This window comes from Equus caballus, chromosome 13 (genome assembly GCF_041296265.1).
Source record: "Equus caballus isolate H_3958 breed thoroughbred chromosome 13, TB-T2T, whole genome shotgun sequence".
NCBI lineage: Eukaryota > Metazoa > Chordata > Mammalia > Perissodactyla > Equidae > Equus > Equus caballus.
The window spans coordinates 36813133-36840221 of NC_091696.1; the positions used below are offsets into that span (position 1 = coordinate 36813133).

At 43.2% G+C, this 27089-nt stretch overlaps 3 protein-coding genes and 1 long non-coding RNA gene across 26 annotated transcripts in view; 2 read left to right on the forward strand and 2 right to left on the reverse strand.

Annotated features, from left to right (window-relative positions):
- Positions 1-1334, reverse strand: part of DCUN1D3 (defective in cullin neddylation 1 domain containing 3) — a 38555-nt gene extending 37221 nt beyond the window's left edge. Inside the window, exon 1 of one of the 8 annotated variants that reach the window (XM_070232156.1) lies at positions 1137-1334. The gene's annotated coding sequence lies outside the window, so the exon portion shown is untranslated. Of the gene's footprint in view, positions 1-227; positions 443-544; positions 834-1131 lie in introns of those variants that run through there. The other 7 variants (XM_005598872.4, XM_023616160.2, XM_001495107.6 and 4 more) reach the window with 7 other exon arrangements.
- On the forward strand, positions 325-19829 carry LYRM1 (LYR motif containing 1). Of its 13 annotated transcripts, none has more exons than XM_070232169.1 (6): positions 1122-1246; positions 8385-8621; positions 13101-13259; positions 13471-13617; positions 17618-17710; positions 18822-19829. In XM_070232169.1, the coding sequence occupies exons 3-6, from the start codon at positions 13101-13103 to the stop codon at positions 18936-18938; spliced, it is 516 nt and encodes a 171-aa protein (XP_070088270.1). In that variant the 5' UTR covers positions 1122-1246; positions 8385-8621; the 3' UTR covers positions 18939-19829. The 13 variants fall into 13 exon arrangements, with proteins under 13 accessions (XP_070088268.1, XP_070088269.1, XP_070088263.1 ...); XM_070232164.1 differs by having other exon boundaries at positions 8385-8446; XM_070232166.1 differs by lacking the exon at positions 1122-1246 and adding an exon at positions 1396-2038 and having other exon boundaries at positions 8385-8446.
- Positions 19830-22841: 3012 nt separating this feature from the next.
- DNAH3 (dynein axonemal heavy chain 3) overlaps positions 22842-27089 on the reverse strand; it is a 167337-nt gene continuing 163089 nt past the window's right edge. For all 4 annotated transcript variants that reach the window (XM_070232126.1, XM_070232124.1, XM_070232125.1 and 1 more), the window contains 3 exons: positions 25999-26203; positions 24897-25034; positions 22842-23239 (listed from right to left, as the gene is read on the reverse strand). In XM_070232126.1, the coding sequence (XP_070088227.1) occupies positions 22886-23239; positions 24897-25034; positions 25999-26203 (697 nt within the window). In that variant the 3' untranslated portion in view covers positions 22842-22885. The remainder of the gene's footprint in view (positions 23240-24896; positions 25035-25998; positions 26204-27089) is intronic.
- On the forward strand, positions 23234-27009 carry LOC138917163 (uncharacterized). Its single transcript, XR_011424768.1, has 2 exons — positions 23234-24455; positions 24576-27009. It is a non-coding gene; the product is annotated as an uncharacterized lncRNA (long non-coding RNA).

Consider the following 27089-nt stretch of genomic DNA (forward strand, 5'->3'; position numbering starts at 1 on the left):
TTGTCACCCCGTCCCACTTCCTATACAGGACACAGGCAAAGCCTCCAGCCCAATTACCTCAAGCACAGACGGTTATCGTTTATAGCGAAGGTGCACAGAAAGGCCTTCAGGTCTGAGCCCCTTAATTCCAGGGCTGTTAATGATTAAAGAGAAGGATGGGGGTGGGGAGGGAAATGAGAGCGGAGGGAGCTGGAGATTCACCCACCACCTCCCGCTTGGGCTCCTACCTCACAGCGCTTACCCGGGGCATAGGACCGGAGACTGCACCCCTTCCAGGGCAGCTCCGGCCCCCAGACCCCCAGGCCCTGGGTTGAGGGGTGCTGGCGGTGGGGAGGCAAGGACAGTGGGTAAGTTTTCTGAGCTCCGCGGCTGACACGCCACAGGCTCCCCTCGCAGCCTCCTCTTCCAGAGGGACCAGTCCAGACAAGGCGCTGATTTCCACTCCTCTCCTTCCACCCCGCCCCCATTCTCGAAAGTACCCAACCCCCGCCCCTTCATCTCTCAATGCCCCCCCTTTTCTCAACCTCCCCCTCCCCAAACTCACAGCTGCTCCAGAGGTTCCTCCAGTCAAACCCTTTCTGGAAACGACGGCGGCCCGGCGGGTCCAAACCACCTACCATCCCCGCTCGCGTTTCCAGGCTCCCTACCCCCGCCGCCTCCGCCTCTTCTTCCACCACTGCCGCCGCCTCCTCTTCATCTGCGGCCCACCGGCGGCGGCCGCCCCGAAGCCCCGCCCCCTCCATCGCCTCCTGCATCATCACTTCCGGTAACCCCGCAGGCCGCCCGCTCCAGGCGGGAGAGTAGGAAAGGGGTGGGGAGCGAACGGGTGGAATGTTGCGTCACGACGTACGCAAACACGTACGAAGCCGTCGCCAAGTAAGGGCAAAGACCTAGCGACCGGGAGGGAGGGCTAGGAGCTGCTGGACTGGACCATTTTTTGGCTGGAATGGGGGGGGAAGGATAGCGAAAGGGGTAAAGGGAAAATAGGGAAAGGATGAAGTGGGCTACATTGTTGAGTATACGGCAGAGGGTGGGCTAGAGTTTGAAGTTGAGGGAGGCTCGAGACTACCCCTGACCCGGGACTATGCTCCCACAGAGGTTCGCCCGGTGGTTTGATCTGGCCTGGCCTACCGGACCTGCCGGAGCTCGGTGGACTGCGGCTCAGCTGGGCTCCTGGTGCCGCCTCCTCCCCGCACGCTGGGGGCTGTGGCACTTCTGTGGGTGGGGAAGGCAGGACTGACGCAGAGTGAGTGTAGGGGATGGAGACGCTGACTCCTGGCGCGGGAGACTGGGGGAAGGGGTTGGCTCCTCAGGGGCAGGGGTGGGGTGGGGGAGGGGAGGTGCAACGTTGCTAGGAGACGCGCTTGTGTGACCCCAGCCTCTCGAGGGCGGCTCAGTGTCATCCCCATTGGCCTCGGGAACCTGCCGAGGGAAGCGGCCCGAGGGCCAAGAAGGGGAGGCCTAGTTTGGGGGCGCTGAGATGCCAGTTTGGGGTCCATCTGAGACTTTTCTGCATCCTTTGGATCCCCGAATGTATATGAGAGATTAAAAGGGGCAATGCTGGGGGCTAGAGGCGTCTTGCTGGCGAAGGCTGACCCAAACGAAGCCCCATACAGAATTCGGAGACTTTTTAGGACAGTGAGCACCAGCTTGTTAATTTCCTCAGTCCATAGAAGGGTGCCTTGCTTCGTGACTTTTTATTCGAGTCCAGGAGAAAGTTAAAAAGTAAATCAGTAAGGAAGATATCAGCAAGTGAGAAATGCCCCCGAAGACAGTCATACCGGGTGATGTCCTAGAAGATGGGGGGAGGGCCACTCTAAATCAGGTAAGGCTGTTCGGAGGAGGCCAGGTTTGGCGGAGATCCGAGAAAAGGGGGAAGTTGAGGAATGAGCTTTATAGGTGGAGAAAAGATTCAACGGGAAGGGTTAAGAGGAAGGAAACGCGAGAAGGCCAGATGGCTTGGAGCAGAAAGAACAAGGGCCAGAGTGGTCTGTGATGAAGTGGCAGGGCCTGATCAAGTCGAGACTTTTAGACCAAGGTAAGGGTTTGGCTATTAGGTTACCAGAGGGTTTTAAGAAACGGAGTGACCTGATCTGGTTTACATTTTTTAAGAAATCACTCATGGTTGCTGGATAGAGAGGGGAAGAAGTAGTCAAACCTGTTAGGAGGCTGTTACTTTAGGCCAAGAGAGAGGTGCTGGTAGTGTTGCAGTCTTGGTGGAAATGGAGAGAATTCAATTCAGAATGTATTTTGGAAGTAGAGCTTGCAGGACTTGCTGCCGAATTGGATGTGAAGTGTATGGGAGAGGAAGGAACCAATGAGCACTCCTAAGGGAAAATAGGTTAGAAGAGAGTATCATAAGTTCTCTTTTGAACATATTAGGTTTGATAAGTCTATTAACCATGCAGGTGAAGATGTTGAGAAGTTAAATATTCGAGTTAGGGGAAAAGTCATAATCAGATAGAATAAACGTAGGGGTTTATTCCTAGGTCACCTAAGAAGAGGGTGTAGATAAAGAGAAAGGCCGCTGAACTCCTTGGGGCTCTTTAAATTTAGAGATTACACAGAGAAGGAGAAACGAGCCAAAGGGACACAGGCAAGGCCTCGAAGATAAAAGGAGGCCCCCTTAATATCCTGTAATAATGGGACCCACCCTCATAATTAGTGAGACTCATCCTCCCAATAGCCAGCTTCTACTTTCCTCTAAAGCCTGGCTCAAATCTCTTCCCGCCCTCCCTCTCCTAGTTGTCAGTGCTTTAGGACTTCTGTGCCGCCGGTGATTTGTGTCCATTATAGCAAGCCTGACTTGGCTGGTTAATTGTTTATTTGTCTGACTCCCCCATGGACTATTTCTTCTTTGTGTCCTACTGGCTCCTAGTACAGAGCCTTGCCCATAGGGCCCAACACGTGGTTATAGCTAGGTAGGAACACTGTGTTCATAAGGTATCAGTCCTGGACTTCAACATCTTCTGATAAAGGGGCTTTTGTCCCTGCTACTGTTACCACTGCCACCACAATTGACATATGGTCAATCTCATAAAATCTAGAAAGGGCATCAGAAGACGAATAAGAAGGCCTAGGTTTGAATCTTGGATCTGCTACTGACCAGCAGAGTGGCCTTGGATAAGGCCTTTTTCTGTGAGCTGGGGGGGGGGGTGGGGGGGGTGGGGGGGGTTAGCCTAGATTAGAGATTTCAAACTGGTAAAACACATATTGCCTGCAAACATATTGTTCAGCCCACAAAGTGATTTAAATTATTTTTTAAATTTACTTGCCAACATTTAAAAATTGGACATCAAAATCCAGATTTTCAGCTTCATTTGAAAATGAGACAATCTGGCAACACCAGCCTGAGGTTCCTACACAGCAACAGTCAACTGGAGCAAATGAGCTACTTCCCCCTTTGTCTGTAGCTCAATGCTCAAGTTTGTCTCTCCCTTCCACTACCTGCCTGACCCCTGTGGTCATTTGATTTGCAGTTCTTGGTCTAGAGCTATGCTGTCCATCTGTAGCCACTAGCTTCATGCAGCTATTTAAATTTAATACAATAAAAATTTTAAATACAGTTCCTCAGATGCACTAACCATGTTTCAGGTGCCCAGTAGATATGGCCAGTGGCTACACTGTTGGACAGCACAGATATAGAATATTTCCATCATGGAAGAACATTCTATTGGTCAGTGCTGGACAGGAGGAATTTGAAGGTACTCTGCGTGCTAATCATTGCACGTGTGTAAAGATGGACAATCACTGCTCCTACTCTCAAGGAGTTTTGTCTAGTAAGGAGTTCCAGGGCCTCTGCAGATGAGAGAACTTTCCTGTTTGATAGCTGTTTGATAGTTGGAGGGTACTTCGAAACTGTCATGAAGGCAGGGACTCCTGTGCAGAGCGAGGTTATTTATCAGATGTTTTGATCAAGGGTCAGGTGCTAGAAAGCACCTATATCTAATGTTATAACTACAGCCCTTTTATCAGTTTCCTAATTCAGTTCCTTAGGAAGTTATCACAAAGGAAGGATTTAAATATTAATTTAAATTTAAGTGTTTTGTGTTATCTAACTTCCCTAGTTCCTATGAAGGGTTGAACACACACACACACACACACACACACACACACACACACACACACACCTCTAACACCACCTCCTATTCCCGTAACTGGTTCTCACCACCTCTGATTGACCCTTACCTTGTCTTGTCTTTTCAAATATACTGATAAGGAGACAGATACTTCTATTTCTTTTGAACTGAGGGACCAAAACTTGGTTTCCAAAAATAGCTATATATCTCTTAGTTACAGTAGCCGATTGGAGTTCCCCTGACTAGTATAATCATGAATGTGCTCTTGTGCTGTTATATTTAGAATGAGTGTTCTTGCCTCATATGATCTTGTTTGAGATAGTTTAGAAGTCTTTCAGACACCAATATTTTGGGTTTTCCCTGTGTTCTGAAGATTTCCCATACTACAGGGCCTAACCTAATTTCTTTTAAGTAAAATAAAAATACCATCTACCTTCCCCTCCCTGCCCTCTATCTCTGACACACCATATTGTCACTTTCTATGTAAAAAAATGCTGTTTCAGAGAATAGCTGTGGTATGATTAAGTACTCTGCACAAGCATATCCTGAGATTTGCAAAACCGTGTGTGGCATTACACTTCCTTTTTTGGATTCTAGTAACCAAAAACTGAATCTAGAACAGGAAACAAGTCCATGAGGGGTGTGTGTGTGTGTGTGTATTCATGGAGGGGAGGAAGAATAGAGGAGAGAGGTGTTGGGGCACAGTTTAGCTTAAAGGTTATTTGATTTGGGTAAGGATGATACTGTATAGGATATGGATGTACACCAGAAAGTAGGGAGTATAAGAGATCTAGGAGAAAAGTGCTCCAAAAGATAAGCAAGAAGTAAGAGATAAAGGAAGAAAAATAGGAAGAGAAGCCTGGTCATGCCTTTGGTGTTGGCACCTGCATTGTGTTTCCAGTAAGAAGTACGCGCTGTGGTCTGGAGATAAGCAGTGCCTCCAACAGGGTTATTTACTCATCCTGAAGAACAATAGCCCTCTGCTGTACAGTGATTATTAACGGATCGGAGGGAAACAGCTTTAGGAAAATCCATTACTACCACAAAGCAATAAATTTGCCAACAGGCAACAAATTTCTTTTCCCTCCTCTGCGGACAAAGCTTAGCATAAAAGAGGCCTATTGTTCCTCCTTTATTCCCTTCTATTGAGGTAAGGTTTGCCTTTGCTAATTCCCAATGCTAAATGATTTACATGGATTATCTCATGAATTATCCTTTCAACCTTTGCAGAAGGTTCTAATGTTACCTCATTTTACATTTTAAGAAACTGAGGCTCAGGAAGATTAAGAATTTGCCCAATGTGGTGAAGTCTGGATTCAAACCCAGGTTTGACCGCTCCAGAGCCCATTAGTTGATTGTTTGTATTAAATCTCCTGTTCCTTACATATGTGGAAAAACTCAGAATGCCTAAAACCAAGACAGTTATTCTCTATTCTGCTGTTGGGGCAAGAAAATCTGTTTGCCTTGGCATTATGAGAGCATTCAGTTACATAAAGGTTTTCCAAATGATAAAAGCTTTAAATTACAATTTTGGGGGTTGGTTTTGACCCGTGATCATTTGGGTGCAATGGACCTTATTCCCCAAAATGATTGTCTTTCAAGAAAAAAGTATCAGAACTGCATTTTTCTCATGGTTCTAAGCTTCATGGAAGCATAGTAAATCATTTTGTTCCAGTGGACAAACCCTAACTGGTCTTAAAAGAACTTAAGAATGAGGGTTACATTATAGCTGTGTAGCTTATACTGCCCTGTGTGGAACTGATAAGGCCTCCTCCCCAAATAACACTGAGTCCTCAGTTCTTTATCCTGATACCCACAGTACTACCCTTGAAAACATCATTGTGAGGGTTAATTAGTATTTTAAAATGCTCTAGGGTCTTCAGGGAAACTTGGTCCGAGTGCCACTGCTTATGGCTCAGGATGAGAATGGGCATTACTGGTGACTATTCTGTGTGCGTGAATTTATTATTCCAATAAATATATTTCAAGCTCCAATTATGTGCCAGGTCTAGGAGTGTAATGAATGAGACATAGTCCCAACCTTCTTTTCCCCGCCACTCCCCTACCAAAACACACACAGTGGAGGAAGAAAGGTAAGTCAAGCAGAAAATTACAGGAGAGTAGGATGAAAGATGGACATTATGATAGGGGTATGCTAGAGGTCCCCAGGGTACACATAGCAGGGATGCTGACCCAGTCTCAGTGTAAAGAAGAAGGTACCCTGTGAAAAGTGATGGAAGCCAAAGGATGAGAATCAACAACTAAGCAAAGAAAGAATATTTTGATTGTGTGAGTTGCGGCCTTCATTTGGCAAAACTCAGATCTAAGGAGATAGGGCAGCAGGACATGGGACAGGCCCCTACTGGTGCACAGTGAACACATAAGGCAATGATTTTGCTTGTGTGAGTTTCACAATCTCCACCCTCTCCCCCCCTTAAACCCCGCACCAAAAAAAAAGTAAACTAAAAGTAGTTGGGAGAAAAATTGACTACGTTACATTATTGGTTATAATGAGAGAAAAAAAAATTCCACTTAGGGGCAGATCTTGAAAGAATGGAAAGAGTCTTTCCTTCCACCTGGGGCCTGAAAGTCCGTTAATTCCCCTTGCCTTTTCTGTCCCTTGTTTATACTGCAGCACTTCTTCAGTAGAGAGGAAAGCCTCATGAGAGCCCAACATTTGGAATTTTGACATTCCTGAGACCAGAGTCATACTTCTATAAATTTCATCTGGGGAAAGGGAATTTTCATTTCTGCTCTTAAACTCCTAAGTGTTCATCCTGTATGCTGTTTCCAAAGGTGGGGGAAATTGTTCCAAAGGTTGGGAAAAGGGTGAAGTGGATGAAGCCCCTGGTGCTAGCAAGGCTTCCCATAGGCCTCCTGTAAAATAGATCTAGACATGCCAAGGGCCTAGATGTGCTGTATAGAGTGGGTTCTTGGAGCCTACCCAGACCTTTCACTTGTGCGCTCAACAGCAAGTGGGAGGGTGAGTGGCTGGTGCTTTTTTTTTTTTAGAAGATTGATCACTGCCCATTATGAGTCCTCAATACTGACTCCAAAATAAAAACAGGGAAAAGCTTATGGTTAGGGAAATAATCATCCAGCTTTTTTGACTCGTAATCCCAACTCTCCTGTCAATTAGGTGGCATTAGGCAAGACTCTTTTCACCATCTGCAAGATTGGTAGAGTCCTAAGTGCTTAGGATATGGTTTGAAATCCAGCATATTTTAAAAGATGTAAATCAGACCATGATACTCCAACTTAATTAAAACTTGCTGATGTCTTCCTTTCGTGATTGGATTATAAACCAAATGCCTTTCTAGGGCCTAGCCTCTCAGCCTGTGCTGGATTCTGCCCACCTGAGGCCTCACCCCGTAGGCTTTCCCTGCATTAACATTGAAGTTGGTTCCCATCTCATAGCCTTTGTTCCTGCTGTTCCTCTTTCTGCACCACATTCCCCTTAACTCTTCCCATTAATTGGCTCCTTCACACTGTTCAGGACTCAGCTCAAATGTCACTGACTACTCAAAATAAATTAACCTCCACCTCTGCTTATTCGTATCATATTACTGTTTCATCCCTTGAAAGCACATATCACTGTCAGAAATCATTTGGTTTTTTTGGTATATCATCTGCCTCTGCCGCTAGACTCTAAGCTATTAGGAGAGCAGGGACCATGGCAGCTTGTTTATCAGTATCCCTGGAACTGCATGTGGCAGGCCCTGAATGAATGTGGAATGGATGGATGCTTGTGCGCTTGGGAGGGAGAACTGAGGCCCCTAGGGTGGTAGCACTGTAACGGAGCCCTGCTGTCCCTTCTGTGATGTGAGCTCCCTTTGGAGTGTCAGGGGCAGGGTTGCTGCAGGGATCAGAAGAGCAGAGCAGCCTAGCCAAGTGCACAGCCTCCTTTAAAGGTGCTAGTGGGTAACATAATTATTGAAGAAGGGCAGTTGCAGAGGAGGGGCAGAGGCAGATGGTAAATGGGAAACCTTATAAAAAGATTATTGTAATTCATCTGGAGGTGCAAAAACATGGTCTTTCTCTCTTTGTAAGGGAATAGAATTGTTTAGTTCCCTTTGTCACAATTAGCTAAGCTCGTTAAAGCAATCAACAGCCATTCAACCACATTTACTGAGATTGAGCAGCCTATTTAGTGATTACAAGTTTGGCCTCTGATTTCAAACTATCTGGGTTTGAATCCTGACCCTACCTTCTACTAGCTCTGTGACCTTGCACAAGTTACTTAACCTCTCATTGCATCAGGTTCCTCCTTTGTAAAACGGGATGATGGTGGTGTCTATCTTACAGGATTGTTGTGATGGTTATGGAAGTTGATATATGTAAAGCACCTGGCGAAGCCTCTGCACAGAGTAAGTGCACAGCAACCATAGTTGTTATTATTACTCTAATGAGCAAAACACAGTCCCTGCCCTCCAGGAATCCAGAGACTCTGAGAAGAAGACACACTGAAATTGCAAAGGAGCAACAGCTGGCTGTGATAGAAGCCGAGAGAAAGGAGCTCCAGACAAGCTGGGGAGGAAATAGGTATCTCCTAGGTGGGCTCGGGTGGCTAGCAGAAAAGAGGCATTCGAAGTGGAACGCCCCGCCAGGATAAACACGGAGGCGTGACCCAGCAGGGTGCTGCTTCCAAGCTTCTGTTTTTCAGACTCCACATCACAATTTTTACTCTCACTTACCTATATTTTAAACCAGCTTTAAAAATTGTGTAAATCATTTATTTAAAGGAAGCTCTGTATCACTACAAAATTGAAGTCACTTTCCATCGTGGATTTGATGGGCTCTTCTAATACACGTCCAAAGAATCATAACTAAGAAAGTACATATTGGTATTGTACATAAAAAGTCACCTCCCAAGTCAATTTTTGGGACACCTGCTGTAGGGGAGACTTCTGACCGTGACCAGAGGCCAAAAGGTACTGGCACCAGCACTGGTCAGCCTTTTCTTGGTGGCCCAGGCTGCAATGGAGGTGCTTGGTAACTCATTTTATCTCAGCACTGTGTTTATATGTGGGGTACAATTGAAAAAAAGAGGCCAGTTTCCAGTCACATCTCCTTCCAGGCACAGTTTGTATCTCTTATCTTTCCTCATTCTGGGCTTTTGGCGTTAAGGAGGTAATATGAAGCAGAGTTTGAAGAAATGTCAGTCTCAGAATGAAAACTATAAAACTTTAATTGTAAAAATTCTATGAGAATAGACTTCAGGGAGCTGGCAGGGTAGTGTAGTAGTTAGGTTCCTGCATTCCACTTCGGCGGCACAGGGTTAACAGGTTTGGGTCCCGGGCATGAACTTAGCACCACTCATCAAGCCATGCTGTGGTGGCATCCCACATAAAATAGAGGAGGATTGGCACAGATGTTAGCTCAGCAACAATATTCCTCAAGCAAAAAGAGGAATATTGGCAACAGATGTTAGCTCAGGGCCAATCTTCCTCACAAAAAGAAAAGGAAGAAAAAGAATAGACTTCATGGCTAGTGAGACTGCAGTTTGATTGTGGTCCTCTAAACAGTTTAATATTCCTGATGTCTCCTGTGGGAAGATCCCAACAGACCCCATTGCTTCAGGTCGACCCATACTACTAGTGAAAAAGGAAAAGAACTGCCTCGGCCTTGCATCAGTAGTGAGAGATCATTGATAGTTTTAGGGGAATAAATGTTGGTTTCAAGGCATTAAATCCATAGGAAAGAAAACTCTTATGGAAAAGGCACCTTGTCTAGGAACAAAGAGAAAAATATTTTTTCTAGGGACAAAGCCAAAAATACAAACCAAAAGGAAAAGAGCTCTAAAAAAATTTTTTTTTTATATTACTGATTTTGTTTCTAGAATCACAAGCTTTCTGTAGCAGAGATATTTTCATTTATTTAGCAAACAAAATTCCGATTCTGCACCTTGCTAGGTGCTGTGAATTCAGTGGTAAATAAGATGGATGTGGTTACTGTGCTCATAAAGGTTAGATTCTATTGGAAGAAGACAGACATTAACAAACTATTTCCTGAGTGATAAGTGCTACAAAGAAGAAATACAAGGAGCCATGGGAAGGTTCAGCAGAGAGACCTGATCTGATGCCCATGGTTAGGGGAGGGGGAGGGGATTTCCTGAGACATCCATGTTTTCAATGGGACCTGAAGGATGAGTAGGGGTTGGTCAGGGAAATAGGAGGGGGTCAGGGCAGAGCCTACTAGAAAGAGGTAGCAGATGGTTATGTACCCCTAGGGTAAGAAAGAACGTGATTCCCTCAGAGAACTAAAAGAAGTCCAATAAGAAAAGAACAAAAGAAGCATTTTTCTTTACCTGCCTTTTCTCTCAAGACTTGGAAGGAAGTGGTTGGCCAGACTTGTTAATACCGCACAATGGGGAATACAGCTTTAGACCCTTCTCTCTGGAAATCTTTAGGATTTAGGTTTTCTGGGTCACCTGATATTGGCAAGAGAGACAGCACTCATCTCCCTTTCACAATTAGTTTTCAAAACATTTAAACATTAATTGACATGTTTTGAAAATAGTCCTATTAAATATCAATTGTTAGTTCTGCTTGTTACCTCGAGTAACCTCACTGCAGGGCTTGTGTATCAGATTATGGCATATGATCAGTCACAGTTTGAAGTTGTGGTTCTTAGAGAGTAGAAGGAAACTGATTAAAGTCAGACTTTTGAGAAGGTTGCTGCTGTTTTAATATGCCAGACCTCCACTTTTCTCCTTAAGTGTCATGCAGTCAAGGAAGTTTTGTCTGTTAATGACAGGGAAGTGAAGCAATCATTAATAGAAGTTAGTTACAGACTCTCTGCCCCTCACAGGAACTGACTCACATATTTTCGTATGAAACCATGGAGTTTTAGGGAGAGCCAGAAACGCAGAAACCTGTTTCCCTACCAGGAAAAATGTCATCATCTTTTACGATTAGCCACAAAGCATGATGTTCTCTTTTGGCTTTTATGAATTCCTTTTAAGCATCATGAACGTCAGAATTGGTGTTGAATATAACTTTAGGCCTTTTAGCTTTTGAATTGGGTGAAGTAGTGCTTTCAAGCTTTTCCTCAAATGGTTAGGCCTTAGTTTGTTCCTCATTACTCAAGAAAGGTCAGCAGGGTCAGGATAAGTAGGCGGGGCAATCGTATTCCAAAGAAAAATTCTTTGTAAGATGAATTCCTTGCAGGTGCTTAGAATTTCTAGATAAACACACCTCTTCCAGCTTTCATCTGCATTCTTTAGATGCCCAAATTCTCATAAGCTCAGGACCACCCTAAAGCATACCATTTCCATATATGACCCCTCCTGCTTGGGTTGGGAATGGGTTGTGTTCCCAAAAGGCAGTGAGCAGCCTACTTCCCGATCCTGATGAGCCTGTTTGAGGGAAGTCCAGGACTCATAATGAGGTGTCCCAGTGCCTGGCCCTGCTAGTCACTCGCCAATCTGTTCTCCTTGTCTTCCCAGCCTACCCTTTTGTTACAGGCAGTACAGAATTCATTCTCCTAAATTGGACTAATCAGAATCCTCCAGTAGTGGGACATTTTTTTGTATCTTCTCTGAATTTCTTTTAAATGTAGAAGTAAATAGTAAAGAAGTAGGGTAAGGTTTTTGCATAAGTAGAAAAGAAAGGAAACACCTAATGTCCATCAACAGGAGGAGAGACAAGTATGTTGGGATGTCATCATACAGTGGGCAGAATTGCGGTACTGAGAATGTATGAACTAGAGCTAAATGTAACGGCATGGGTGAATATTACAGATATGAGCAAAAAAGCAAATTGCAGAAGAACATAATACCTTTTATATATATAAAAATTTTAAGCTTGCAAAGCAATACTATACAATGTTAAGTGTAAAGATATGTGTGAGAAAGATAAAAAATTCAGGATAGCGGTTTCTAGGAGAGATGAAGGGGAATTTGATTTGGAAGGGGTACAGTGGGAGTTTCAACTATATATATATTTATTCTTTAAGGTCCATTGTGAATATATGGCTGTTAGTTATATTATTCTCTGTGTCTTTTTGTATATCTGAAATATTTCATAATAAAAATAACTTAAAGATGACAGGGATTTAATTTTTAAAAATAGTTAGCTTTAGGGAATATACTTGGGTCAATTCTCATTTAGCCAATCCTCTGAAATTAAAACTGATGTTTTAGAGTAAAAACCCAGAGGGGCCACAAGATCTTCAGTCATCAGAAAGACTTTCCATTATAGTACGGTTCTTATGTGGACAAGAAGTAGACGAAGAATTTTGAGAAATATTTTCAACAAAGTTACAGATCTCTGGGTGGAATTGAGCCTCCAGACTCATTTTGTTTTGCCTTCATGGGATTCATATTTTCAAAAATAATAAATGTATCTTTTTTGAGATTTCATATTTTAAAAATCTGGATTGCTACCTATTGTTAAACTATCAGGGAATCTGGCCTTCCTAGGCCCTTGTTTCTACATGGCAGCAGCTGGCTGGGGCTGAGTAGCAACTGTCCCCTTTCAAGGGGGCACTCCTCTCCAGTTGGCCACTATCCCCACCCACCAGGTTCCTTTACTTTGTTACCTGTCAGGCCCTGGAGGCCCTTGAGTTTGCAACCCCTGCATTAAATTCAAGTTCTGACTTAAGTGGAAAATTCAGTTATCCTAAATGTGCTTTCTCCTAGGCACTCAGGTTAGTGATATAATTTTACCAGAATACACACTAAAAGCATCATTCCTAGGATATTCTGGTAAAGAATTTACCAGTTTAAAGAATAGTAAATGTGAATTTTGGTTTTACCATGTTTGTAAAAATGGCTGTCATCACAAATGGTGTGGGTGAGCAACCCGCAACTGTAGGATGGTGTACAAGGCCAGCTGAGAGAGAGCTGGTATTCCTACAGTGCTGTTCTGGCAGTGCTACCAACCAGATCTGTTGAGAAAGAGCAATTATTTCTAGACTAATTAAAGAGCTTGATTAAAAAAATGTACATCTGCCTAGCTGCCTACTGTCAAATTGAATTTTTATGCAAATTTTCCCTCTTCTATTTTGGTGGGTCTGAAGATGACAACAGCAACACGACAAGAAGTTCTTGGCCTCTACCGCAGAATTTTCAGGCTTGCAAGGAAATGGCAGGCGGCATCAGGGCAGATGGAAGACACCATTAAAGAAAAACAGTACATAGTAAATGAAGCCAGAATGCTGTTCCAGAAAAACAAAAATGTAAGTAGGCCCCACTTGGAGATTGCAAGGAGGAGAACAATTTCTTGTGGTGTTTGTTCACTTCGTTTCTGTCCTAACATTGAGAGGACTGAGCAGCACAAGTCACAGTGACAGAGTGTGGAGCAAGAAGGGGCCAAAGGCGCAGCCTAGCTAGCTTGCCCAACCAGTGGGAAGCAGAGCCCAGCCTGGTTTCTCTCTTCACTTGTTTCAGGTCTTGGTCCAACTGGTAAGTGGCTCAGCGTCCTCAGAAGACCCCATGACCCAGGTGACACAAGTCAGGCCAATGAGAATTTTCAGGGGAGGAGCAGTTCCTTACGCCCTTGGGTCTGTTGCCGACCACTCCCACAGGAGCTGTGCAGTTAAGTTTTCTTTTTCACTTCATAAGCTATTCAAAGCTTCTAAGTTATAAACCATTCAGAAGGAAGAGACTAGGATTAAGACACAGGGTTCCCTTCATAATTTAGCTTTGAACTCAAGCCTCTTTGGCCAGCAGACTGAGTTTGCCCTTTGGGACCACAGAATTGAGTAAAATAGTGCCTCCATTAGCTACTTTAATGAAACAGCACACCCAGACCCCAGGCAGCTAAAAGCCATTTCTAAAAGGCTTGATTTTGACCCATCCCAACAAACCATAAAGCATTATCTCTTAGCTCCTTAGGAAGACTGCCTGGCACCAAGCATGGAAAGAGGCTTTCAGCTCCTGACTTTTCATTTTTACCTCCTTCTCATTAACCTCACGGATTCAGTGCTGTCATTGTTCCCCTCATGAAACTTCCTGACAATCTACTCTCTTTACTTTTCCTTCTCTGACCCCGTCTCTGTCTCCTTTGTGGCCCTTTTTTCTCCACACACCCTCCTGCCAGCTGTAGGGGTCTGCTGAAGGTCAGCCCTCTGCCCTGAGGCCTGAGGAGCATGCAACCACCTTATGATTCCAGCTTCCATATCTGGATACTCAGCCTCGGCCTCTCATGAGCCAGCTGAAGGCCCACACAACAAGCATAATGATCCAAAGCAGAACTGATCTTTCCACAAGAACACCTCCCCTTCCCAGCTTGCACACTTCTATCATGGCTCCTGTCACCCCTCTGCAATCCTTTGCTCTCATTCTTTCCTTCAACAAATATTTGAGTGCCCACCATGTGCCAAACACCAGACTAGACGGTGGGGATATAAAATGAGCAAAACTGAGACATGGTCCCTCAGAGGTGTTTCAGAGTTAGATGGAAAGAAATGTAAAATTACAATCGGGATCAGTGCTACAAAAGAAACCCTCCTACTCTGCAGCCCCTTCCTTCCTGGAAGCCCTGGAGCCCATGCTGTATAGGGCCAGCGTGCTTGTGAAGCTTCTCTCTGCCCTTATGACCGTCCTCCAGCTTCTCCAAGCTGGAGCTGCTCCTCGTGTAGACCATGTGTGCCCCGGCAGAGTGCAACAGTCTTCTGAGGAATGTAAAGAAAGACTGCAACTGCTGTTTCTATTTATTTTTATCGCATTCTTTAAAAATAGCCATTTTGTGTATATTTATAATGAACTTATTTGTACATTTAATGAACTTAATACTTCATTTATAAATCGACATAAATACATATATCTGAGCTGTGGGCTCAGAAATTTTTATTGAAAAGAGTAGACGATCAAAAACTTTGGAGACCACTGACCTCCACCTACTCCTAAGTAGTTAGTCCTATTCTCTTTTTCTTCTTGTTTGCTTCATTTATGTTGGTGTAGTCTTCCCAACCAGATTGCGAGTTCTTTGAGCACACAGACAATATCTTGTACTTTTCTCCTATATACCATGGACCCTGCCTTGTGGTTGTCACTAAATTAATGAGCATTTACAAATACTTGGTTTATTTATTATTATTTATTTATTTATTTGAGGATGATTAGCCCTGAGCTAACTACTGCCAACCCTCCTCTTTTTGCTGAGGAAGACTGGCCCTGCCAGTCTTCCTGTACTTTGTATGTGGGATGCCTACCACAGCATGGTTTTTCCCAAGCAGTGCCATGTCCACACTCAGGATCCGAACCAGTGAACCCCGGGCCACTGAGAAGCGGAATGTGCGAACTTAACCCCTGCTCCACCAGGCCAGCCCCACAAATGCTTTGATTCAATTGACCTTCTCCAGGAAGTCTTCCTCAATTTCTCTGCCCTCACCCCACCCCACGTGGCCCCTATTCTAAATTCCTGTATAGAAGTCTGCAGCAGTCATTGCCTTTGTTGATTATATACTAGTGTGCCTCTTCTATAGCTTCCTGTGTCAGAGTTGTTGTTCTGCCCAGGTAATAAGCTTGATAGGTGAAGGCAGGGACCATGGCCTCACAATGTCCAGCCTGGTGCTTGGGATATCATAGTAGTATGTGCCCAGTAAACCTTTGCAGCGTCACTCACCTGAGGACTGCTCAAGACCCTTTGGGATTTTAGTTATGGCGATAATCAATCTTTCCTTTGCCTCTGCTTGAATTGACCCAATGTGGTGTGAGCCAGAGGGAGGTGTATGGGCCAGTGATGGTACGTGAGTGAGATTAAAGAAAATAGAACATCAGACAATTTCACAAATACTATGATTAGGAGAGAGTATGTTTACAGAAAAACTTCAATATTAGTATAGATGGTACATAACATGGCAAAACCACACAGGTAATATCTGAATGAATTTGGAAAACTCTAACCCAAACTTGGTCAGAGGGGCAGCTGGAGCCCTAGGAGGCCTCAGCCCCCAACCATATCTTTATCAGAGGCTTCTTTCTCCCCAATTCCTCACGAGGACATAGTAGTTTCTCGTATGCTCACTTTCTGTAAGAGCTTAATAATAATCCAAAGGTATCTCGTGAGCTGTTCTGAATCCTGTTGGGCAAATGGGAACATAAAATCTGTTCTCAAGGTGGACATTACAACAACAGCTTCTGAGAAGCGCAGAGGTCAGAAAGCAGAGCCTCTGCCCCAAGGGACTCAGCTGTGATTCTGTGCACTACACTTCCTGGAAGTCTTCTCTGCCTCAAGAGGTACCATAGGACAGGAGTGCCTTAGAATTTCCAAGCCATGCCAGCCCAGACATCACTGTGGGTGTCATCTGGGGCTGATGCAATCCCAGCTCTGCTCTGAGGCCCACTTGCAAACCCTTAACAGAGCCACATGTTGACTCATTTCCCGTCCTCAGAATGAAAGCATTTCTTCCCTTCTCCTACCTGGCTTTCTGTTTTTCAGAATGAACTTTTCATTCCTTTACTTGAAACTGGACTACCACAATTTGACTATTATGGAATTTCAAAAGTCATTTCTTCCTTTCACTGATAATGAGCAAGAAAGTTTACAGCTCAAAATAAGAGGTGGATTATTCCCTAGTATCTTACTCAGGGGGTTTTTAGACAATGGAGAAGCACTTCTCATTCAGTGCTGGTGAAAATGTAATTTAGATTTTATTCATGGTGATGTAAATTGGTACAATCTCCTAGAAGGTAATTTGAATCTAGATGGAATATCTGAGAATTAAAAATGCATGAACAGGGCCAGCCCCAGTGGCCTAGTGGTTAAGTTCAGCGCACTCCACTTCAGTGGCCTGGGTTCAGTTCCCAGGCATGGACCTACACCACTCATCTGTCAGTGGCCATGCTGTGGCAGTGGCTTACATGCAAAAAGAGGAAGATTGGCAATGGATGCTAGCTCATGGCGAATCTTTCCCAGCAAAAAAAGAAAAGAAAAATGCATGAACATATACTTTGTGATCCAGCAGTTTTCTCTTTAGGAATGTATCTTTTAGATAAATTTTTAGAGGAATCCATAATAGAATTGTTTATAATGGCAAAAGATTGGAAATAACCTAAATGTCCTTCAGTAGAAGATTGACTAAATTATAACACAGCCTTATGTTGGAATTTTGTGCAGCTGTTAAAAACAATGGGGCAGCTCTATATGTGTAATATAGAAGGAGCTTCAAGTTGTTAGTAGAAAAAGAAAAAGCAAGATTCAGAACAATGAGCTATCATTTGTGTAAGAAAAGAAAACTATGTACATATATGCTTATATATGCATAGAATGTCCCTGGAAGGACAAACAGGAAACTGCCAATAATGTCTCTGAGAAGGGAAACTGGGAGACAGGGGCAAGAGGGAGAGTTCGTTTTTAGATTCTGTCCTTTCGAATTATCTGAATTATTTTTACCATGTGCTTCTATTACTTATTTCAATAATTTTTAAATTAATCCACAGTAAGCTTTATATTAAATTGCTTTTGATTTTTCAAGTTATCAATATTTAAATGACTGGCTATGAACTGAAAAAGTTTAAGAAAATGTACATCTATACTTTATGTAGCATTAGAAAGATGCTAATAGCCTCACTTGTTTTCCTCTTTTAATAGCTCACGGACACAGATCTGATTAAGCAGTGTATAGATGAATGCACAGCCAGGATTGAAATTGGACTGCATTACCAGATTCCTTACCCAAGGCCAGTAAGTGTGACTCCAGTTAACATGTGATATGATCCTCATCAACCCCATTATTTCCAAGAATGTGTACGAAGGCTAATGTTTGCCAAGAAGTCTAGAGCTACTGAAGGAGGCGTGTTGGAAATAAACTGTCCTTGCATGCCACCAACCCATCACAACAAACTAAAATGTCAATAAATGTCTGATTTCTCCTACTTGTACAACTTTCCCACATATGGAAGGGAAAGCCAGCTCACATTTATATCGCTTTCTCTTTTGGCTTTCACCTTTTTTATGGAAATATATTTTTGTCATAAAAGATAGGTTTGTTGTTAATAAAAGAATAAAGTTCAAATATTAAAGGAATGCATAAGGTAGAAGGTGAAAATTGCCAAAAATTCTCACCCTGTGGGAGTGATACTATTACATTGGACCATATGAAATTGCCAGTATTCTACTTTTGACCTACAGAAACAGCAATTTTATATTGTATTGGCTCAGCCTAATAGTTTGGTAATATATCCGTTAGTCTTTTTTCCTATACTCATGTACATACGTTTTCTTAAAGTACATAGGACCCTGGGCCTACTGTTTGTTGCCTACTTATTTTACTTCATCTCTTCTGGACATCTCTGCTCCATCTTTTAAATGGTTGCCTTGTATCCTATTATAAGAATGGGCCATAACTTAACCAGCACCCTTTCAGTAGGCATTTAGGTTGGTCCCAGTTTTCCACTGCGCACAGAATATCTTTGTACACACGCTTTTTTCCTCACCTTCTTTGGATTCTCATCTCACTGTGTGGTCTCTGGTCATTTTTTCCTCCGTGCAGGCAATATGGCAAAGAGCACAAGCTCTGGAATCAGACACATCTGGATTCAAATCCTGGCTCTACCATTTAATGTATAATCTTGAGCAAGTTATTTAATTTCCGAGTTTCTATTTTCTCATCTATAAATACTGGAATACTTTCTTATGAGATTATTGTGAAGATTAATGTATGTGGGGATTATGAGGATTAATGAGTCAGTGTAGATTTAGTGCTTAGCAGAGAGCATGGTACTTAGTAAATCCTCACTGAATATAAGCTGCTGCAATGATTATAATTCTTAATATTATCATTATTCTTATTCAGATTCATCTGCCTCCAATGGGCCTTATCCCACTACGAGGCCGGGGACTTCGAAGCCAGGAAAAATTGAGGAAGCTTTCCAAACCAGTCTATCTCCAGTCTCATGATGAGGTTTCCTAACCCAGAAAAAAGTTTGTTTCTCCGAAGGATGAGCCACTAGTTCTTGAATGTAAACCAGATGAACAAAACCCTTCTTCTTGATTGGGATAAAAATTCAAATATCTTCCCAAATATCATATCGTCCAAAATATTGGTACTCATTTCATGATGTGTGCTCACACGTCCCTACAGTTGGTCAGGGTCTTGCTGCCTGAGTGGACAACACTAACGCTAGGGGTCATGGACCTTACATCCTCGCTGAAGCATCATTTGGAAACAAGATAAAGCCTGTGGGAGGAAGACTGAAGGATGACAAAGCTTTTCATGGGAATGCCATTCGCCAGACATGCCAGCTGATACAAAGAAATTAGCCAGTCGCTGGATGTTCTCATGACTACTATAAAACTATATACCACTCTCAGAATATTTTTAAGTTTTTTTCACATTACAGATTTACTTAAAGTGGGCTTTTTTTCCTGTGTTTTGTTGTTTTTTGACCCTTCCAATTTCCACATAAACCATGATTATTTAATTTTATATGAGCTCTGTCCCTGCCCCCGACATACACACACACAAAAGCGCGTGTCTTTGTTTACACGCATATGTTTACTTTATCTTAATCCCTCTGCTTACTTAGGATGCACTTATGATCTGAAAGGCTCACTTGAAACTCATACTGCATTCATTATGAGTATTTTACCTTAACATAATTAGAAAGTACAAGGGCCAAGCTGGCTTTCAAATTATGTCTAAAGAGAAATGGAACAAGGAGAGATCAAAACATGAAAGATTTACACCACTGTGTGTGCGGAGTCAGAGGAGATACCAACAGCAAGTCATTTGTACATCAGTATCATTCCCTGTTAGCTCCAAAGAGGATGGGCATCACCAATAAAAACAAGTCTCTATCAATTTTGGTCTCTGTATTCTTTTCCAAAATGGTCTTGTGACCCTCAGAAGCAGCAGTTGATGACTTCCTGCCCATACATAGATGTAGGATTCCCTTGTTGTACAGATCTTCTCATTCTAGATAAGCATTGTATTTCAATCTCAAAACCTGCTCCTGTGAGCAGGAGCACACTTTTTCATGCTCAGGGTAAGTATTGCAGGGTTTGGCAATGACATGAAAAACAAATATAATACTGTGTTAGTGGGGTAATAGCATATGCATATTTAACACAGTTGCAGCTATAGGTCTTTGGTAAAGAGAGGCAGAGAAATTTAAATATGCTGGCAGGTGTGTTGGCCATTCAGTGAGCACATACTCCAACCTAGTTTGAATTGTGAGACAGGAAGCTGCTGTTCCATCAGTCACTTTCCTTCCATCTGGTCTCATTGTGGAAGCATCTCCCTGCCTGGAGGTGGTTCTAATGTTTAAGTATTTCTCATGCAACATAGGGCCTGTGAACCCAAGCCAACTACTTCATCTGGTGGTCAACCAAAGAAACAGTGATCTGTTCTTGCATTGGAAGAAAAACTGGCTGTGCTGGACTGAGTGAGACATGGCTTGCCTGTCTCGATCGTGGTCCCTTTCTAAATAACTCGAAGTGATTTTGACTGTACAATTTTTGTCTCACTCTGTTGAGTGTAGAAGAAACCTTCTCACCCAGCCTCCTCCAAGTTGGAAGTCCATCTAATTGCTAGCTAGTCTCTTGTGTGTGGCAGGAATCTTACCTAAATGTGAATTTTATATGCCTAGCCTCCTTTGCAAAGATGCATATGCAAGTACACAAAAAGAGAATTGTCAATTTCCTACCAAACCTTCCATGTAACCTATGTTTGTTCATAATAGGTTTTTTTTCCTTCATTGTCTCTCCAAGACTATAAGATCTTCATCTTTGGACTTTCAAAGGCAGAATCTATCTTCCCTATATCCCCTCTTCCAATGAAATTTTCTTCCAATGCTGACAAGGACTGAAAACTATAACTATTTACTCAACGGCTAGATTTTTAAAGAGCAAGGACTAGCTTGGTGACAAAGTTTGTCTGATGTCATCTGCTGAGCTATTTATAGGGAGGGCCTGCAGCTTCTCATCAAGCTGATCGCTGGCCATCTCTGCCCAAGGACTCCAGCCCCTAACTCACCAGGATTTCTGAAGAACATACTGCTCTTTCCCAGGGGGAGACTTTAATTACCACATTGGCCCCAACAGAAAATGACCTCAAATTTTTAAATTATAAAAATTTAATCCATCACACAGAAACATTCTGTCCCTTGACCCCTGAGGAATGAAACGGTCAGTCCCTGCCTCCCTCAGCTTTTGGTTGCTGAAGCTGGAGTTAGATAACATTAAAAATCAATTGTTCTCTTAGCAACTCCCTCACTGCCTTACAGCTTGCAATGTGACTTACCTAACCAGTCCAAGACTCAGGGATTTGGGATCCTGACCATCTTTCCATCTCACATGACTAACAATCCTTTTGAGAATGATATGGCAGTTTCAGCTATCTATCCATTCTGATTTTCTTTCCTCCATTGGAAAAAGTTGGGGTTTTTTTGAAAAAGTAGCTATTAAGCTACCTACTTTGAGTTGAAGGAGACTGACTCCTCCTACCTCTTTATTGCCCCCTGGCAGATTTGGAGAACTCCCCTTTTGCACTTAATCTCTAGGATCACTTAGATGATTTGCTGATTTCAGAATTCAGCGTCCTCAATCCGAATTCGATTGGCTACACGTTCCCATGAAGAAACAGGGTTTCTGGAATATGTTTGTTTGGTTCTCAGAAGCTTCCTGCATTCAGGAAAAATCAAAGACCCCAAGTCAGGACATTTCTTCTAGTGAAGAGGCAGAGAAGCCAGGCCAGATGCATTAAGACTCTCAAACAGCCTTATGTCTTTGCTCAACTATGAACTGACCAATGGAATGCCCTGAAAGTAGCTACACAGAGCCAAAGAGCTACATGAGAGAGTCTGTTGCGAAGTAGTACATCAAGAATTTGATTTTTATCTCCACGAGATTCTCTTCCAGCTGGCCCTGGGGAAAAACAGTGATAAATTAGAAATTTCTCGGACATGGTTGTTGGAGCTACATGTCTCTTCTAAGATTCTACATCACAACATAGCCAAGTCCTTGGCAGGGAGGTAGCATGTGGCAGTGAAAAATGCATGGGTTCTAGAGCCAGACAGACTTCAGCTCAAAACTAGCTCTGTAATGTGAAAGAGCTGGGTACTCTTAGGCAGGTTACTTAATCTCCCTGAACCTCCAGAGGGAGAGACAAGCATACCCATCACATAGGAACAAGCAAGATATCTAAAGGTGTGGGCACAACCCCGGTCACGGTAGGCGTCCAACACATGTTGGTTCTCTCACATCTCCTTTCTTCCTGCAATTTCAGCCCATCTGTGTAGGCTAGAAGAAAAGCTTTGGGGTCCCAGTTCTACCACTGACTAGCTGTGGGACTCTGGGCTAGTTACTTTTCTAAGCCTCTGTTTCTACATCTCTAAAATGGAGATAATGATAATACCTACCTTATAAGATTGTTGTGAGAAGCACATTTTAAATATATCAAGAGCCTTAAAAAATCTAAGTGACCCAAACCTCTTTCAACCTGTGAGATGCCCTAATGTTAACCCATGTGGAGAGAGTAGGAAAGAAGCAATAAAAATTCAGTGACAGTTACAGCAAAATAATAGGAAAAGAATAACTGCAGGGGAGCTTAGACAAATGGCCAAAGGTCTAGGCTGAAGAGTCCCACTGCCTGTGTTCAAATCCAGGCTCTTCTATTTTAGTAGCTATCTGATTTGGGGATTACTTAACTTCTCTGTATCATAGTTTTTGCAGACATAAAATGAAGATAATAATAATAACCTATTTTATAGGGATGCTCTGAAATACCTGGCTTATAGCAAGTGTTCTATTAATAGAACTGTCATCATCATCATCATACCATGAAACTCTCAAGACAAGAAAGCTAGGTTATAGCTGAGAATGAAATGTCTTTTATTTTCTGTGTTGAGTCAGATGCCATCAGTTATCCAGCTGGCATAGTGAGGCTACACCTCGGTTTATCCAGTGCTTCTGGGGCCTGGCTGTCGGGAGTTCAATGGAGAGGACATAGTTGGTGGAGTGGCCTGTGGTGGAGAGGGTGCCTCTCCGGGCACTTGTTTTGTAGACTGGACACACATAAATATTCTGATGCAGAAACATGGCACTTTCCCCAGGTTTCAGCCAAATAATGGGTAATGGGTCATAGAGGATTTTGGGGAGAGACTCCCCAATTTGCATCGTTTTCCTGTCCCAACGGGCACCTTCTAAGAAGAGTCCTTTTATGTAGGCCCCATCTTCTGGGTTACTCTCCATGACTGTTTCTTGTGTGGTTACCTGGAAGAGAGAAAGCTGTGAATTCCATTACCTGCCATTTTCCTAAATGAGGCAGCCAGAAAAGTGCAATCTGGCTGCAATGTCTGCCTTTCCTGGGATGCATCTCCCAGGGCACTGGGGCTTCTGTGATAATCTTCCTACAGGTCATATGTGGGCCTAGTCAGCATGCTGCCCCTATATATGTGGGCATAGAGAATGCACTAAAGTAGTAGTCAGGAGGCCACATTAACTGTAACTAGCTTAGTGACCTTGCATAACCTTCCCTTTTCTGGACCTGGATCTATAGAGTGGGGTTAGAGTCAGATGCATGTTGGTAAAACAGTTCTCTGGGGGGAAAAGTAAACCCTTGATTTGTAGTTTTTGTCAATTTCTGTAGTGTAAAGATTCTCATCACGGTCAATTTCAGGCTATCAATATTTAACAACCAGCTCCAACTGGCTCTGTTGAGTTGTTATGAGCCAGCTCCAGCACAACACTGTTTAGATTCAGAGGTGGTAAACTCAAATTCCATCAGGTAGGGGCAGAAAATGGTCTAGATGTAGGAGAATAGGGAGTGGGGGGTGGGGATTATGGTGAACCAGAGAGCACAAGTTCCATTTGAAATCATTCAAATTCTAATCTTTTTGTTACTGTGAATGGAAAGTTTTTCTCATTTCTACTTCTAAGTACTTACTGCTAGAATAGGAAAAGGCTATTGACTTTTGTATATTTGACCAGTATTCAGTCACCTTACGAATTCTTCTATTTATTCTGATAGGTATGTTTTTAGAGTCTCTTGGGATTGTAGGTATATAATCATTTCAACATAAAAAAATATGGTTTTCTTTTTTCCAATGCTTACCCCAGTTATTTTGTTTCTTATAGCATTAATTTTGGCTTAACATTGTCTTCAAAGCCCCATCAAGTTAAGTTCATTCATAAACTAAATTAAGACCTAGGGCAAGCAGTTTGTGACCTCTGGACTAGATGATCTCAAAGGATCTTTTCATAGAATTTAAAATTCTACAATGCTCTATAACAGTCCATCTTACTCCTTTCTCTTCATATATGGACAGGGTGATACTTGACTATTGGCCATTCCTTTGACTTTACTCCAAGCAAAAGACTACCCAAGAGCATTAACATTCTTCCAAATGAAGAGTCCACCAAGTTGAATAGACAGCATGGGAGGATGCTTCCAGTTTTCTTGGTATGATGGTGGCAGAGTTTTCCTCTGGTAAGAAAATGATTATATTCCCTTTTATATACACAAAGCCTTGAGAATCTTCTGATTCTGTCAGGAATAACTTTGGAGCTACTTTTTTTTTTCAAGATTTTCTTTTTCTTTTTTCCATAGTTGCATATTTTCAGTTGTGGGTCCTCCTGGTTGTGGCATGTGGGATGCCGCCTCAGCATGGCCTGATGAGCAGTGTCATGTCCACGCCCAGGATCCGAACTGGCAAAACCCCGGACTACCGAAGTGGAGCACATGAACCCGACCACTGGGCCCTGGGGCCGGGCCCTGGAGCTGCTTTAAGTCATGCAAAATATTTCATTTGTGCCATCTTCAGAAGTATTTGAGCCTTAACACATCCAAATGTTTGGACTCATAAGGAAATGGGCAACATTGCTTTTTCTGGCTGGCCCCTTGAGCCGGCCTAACCCAAAGCACTCCTACCTCAAACTCAAATCCGATGTGGTCAATGGGGATGGTGTATTTCCGGGCATAATTCTGAGAGACACCAGTCAAAAAAGACTGTGTGAAGTAGAATCCAGAGATCCAAAAGACCACGGGGGGCCCATTGTCAACCCAATCCTGGAGAGTCACGGAAATAAAAATTCAAAATCAACAACACATCAAAGCTAGTTCAAAGGCAGGTAATGTAAATAAGTCCCATTAAGAAATACACTTTTTCTCAGTTTTCTTGAATCAGGCAGCCCTCTTGGTTTAGCTTATATTGTCCCACTTTTGTAATGAAGGTATAAAGAAATATATTTCTACTTTAAGAAAAGCCCAGGTACAAGCTGGTGTCAGGGATACAATAGAGAGTGCTGGAAACTATAGCAGTAGAAAATACATGCCTTGTCTAAACTGAGCAACAGCCATTCATCTCCAGCAATAGGTGCCATGCAGGAATGCAGGCCCATTGTTTCAGGTCTTCCTTTTTTCCCATGGCAAACATCTGGATTTTTTTTTTTTCTTGAGGAAGATTAGCCCTGAGCCAACTGCTGCCAATCCTCCTCTTTCTGCTGAGGAAGACCGGCCCTGAGCCAACATCTATGCCCATCTTCCTCCACTTTATATGTGGGACACCTATGACAGCATGGCGTGCCAAGCGATGCCATGTCTGCACCTGGGATCTGAAGTGACAAACCCCAGGCCACCAAAGCGGAACGTGCACACCTAACCGCTGTGCCACTGGCCGGCCCCTGGATTTTTATGTGTAATAATCCAATGTTTACATGCTAGCTCAAAAATTTAAAAATTACCAGGCAGCCTAACCAAATATATCTATTAGCCAAATCTGACCCACGAACCACCAGTTCATGATATTTATTCTAGTTCCTACTCCTGCCTTCATAGGCTATAATCTTTTCAAGGACTTTAAAAAGTTTTCTTCCTTCCCCTAACTCTCGGAAGACTGTTTCCAGTAGGTACTCAATCCAGGAGGCTGCATGGCTGCCTGCCCTACTCCCTTTGCCTCTAATCTGTCATTTCAGATTGTCCTCTTCACCTGAATAAGCATGCCAGGTACCCAGTTACCCTGACTCCCTGGTACCTGGAAGAAGGCCAGGCGGGCCAACAGGTCAGCCACATAGCCCCCCAGGGGCTTCAGCGATGGGTAGGACTTGGCCATCCACATGGCTGGCACTTTACCCACAAGCATGCTACTGAAGACATCCTCCAGCTCTGAGGACATCAGAACCTGCCCTTTGATGGCTCGGCCAAGATCAATGAGGCTTCTGCGAACCACTTTGGTCAGCCTGCAAGAACAAAGAAGCTAGCTTAGCCTGGCTCTCCAGTGGTCTCATTCTACCTATGTTCACTGACTCCAGGTCTCCTTTTACTTTCCCCCCATACTTTGCTTGGTTCCCCAGAGGCCAACTGCCTATTGACTCTAGAGATGAGGAAACAAACCCAGAAGGAATAAGTAACTTGCTCAAGGTCACATAGTCATTTAGTGGCAGGACTGAGTTGAACCCAGGTTGTCTGATTCCAGGGCCCATGCACTTAGGCAATACATGAAATCAGGGTAAACATGGAAAGGGATGGAGAGAAGTTCATCCCATTGCCTCTACCACAGAGGTAGAGAAGAGCTGATACAGACTGGCCATGGGGCTAAGGGTCTCTGGCCTTCTATTCTAGTCCCCCCTCACCTCTCTTCCAGTTACTACAGCACAGAGCCCAGTGGGATCACCTTGATTTGACTTCTAAATAGTCAAAATTGAAAGGGTTCACAGAAGTCATTTAAGCCACATAAGGAAAGTGATCACCTCTGCCTCTAAGTCCAAGGTTCTTGCTGCTCCAGATTCTCCTTGTCTCTACCTTGCCTCATTGGTCATTGCTCAGTTTTAGGGACAGCCCAGACTCTGAAGGACCAGGGAACTGGAAGAATGTCATCTAAGAATTTTTTGCCTTCCGCAGTCTTAGGGTGACTCTAGAGAGATTACTAACTGTACATATTTCAAAAGGCTATTGTGTGGTTTGAATGCAACTCATGCACAGTGCTTGAAACAATATCTGGCACCAAGAAAGAGCTCAATAAAAGTGGCTCTAATGATTACTTTTACGGTTAGCCTGTGCTTGGTACTAGTTTATTGGTTTTTACCTGACTTTACACATATCATGTGAATGAATGGGAAAGAATGA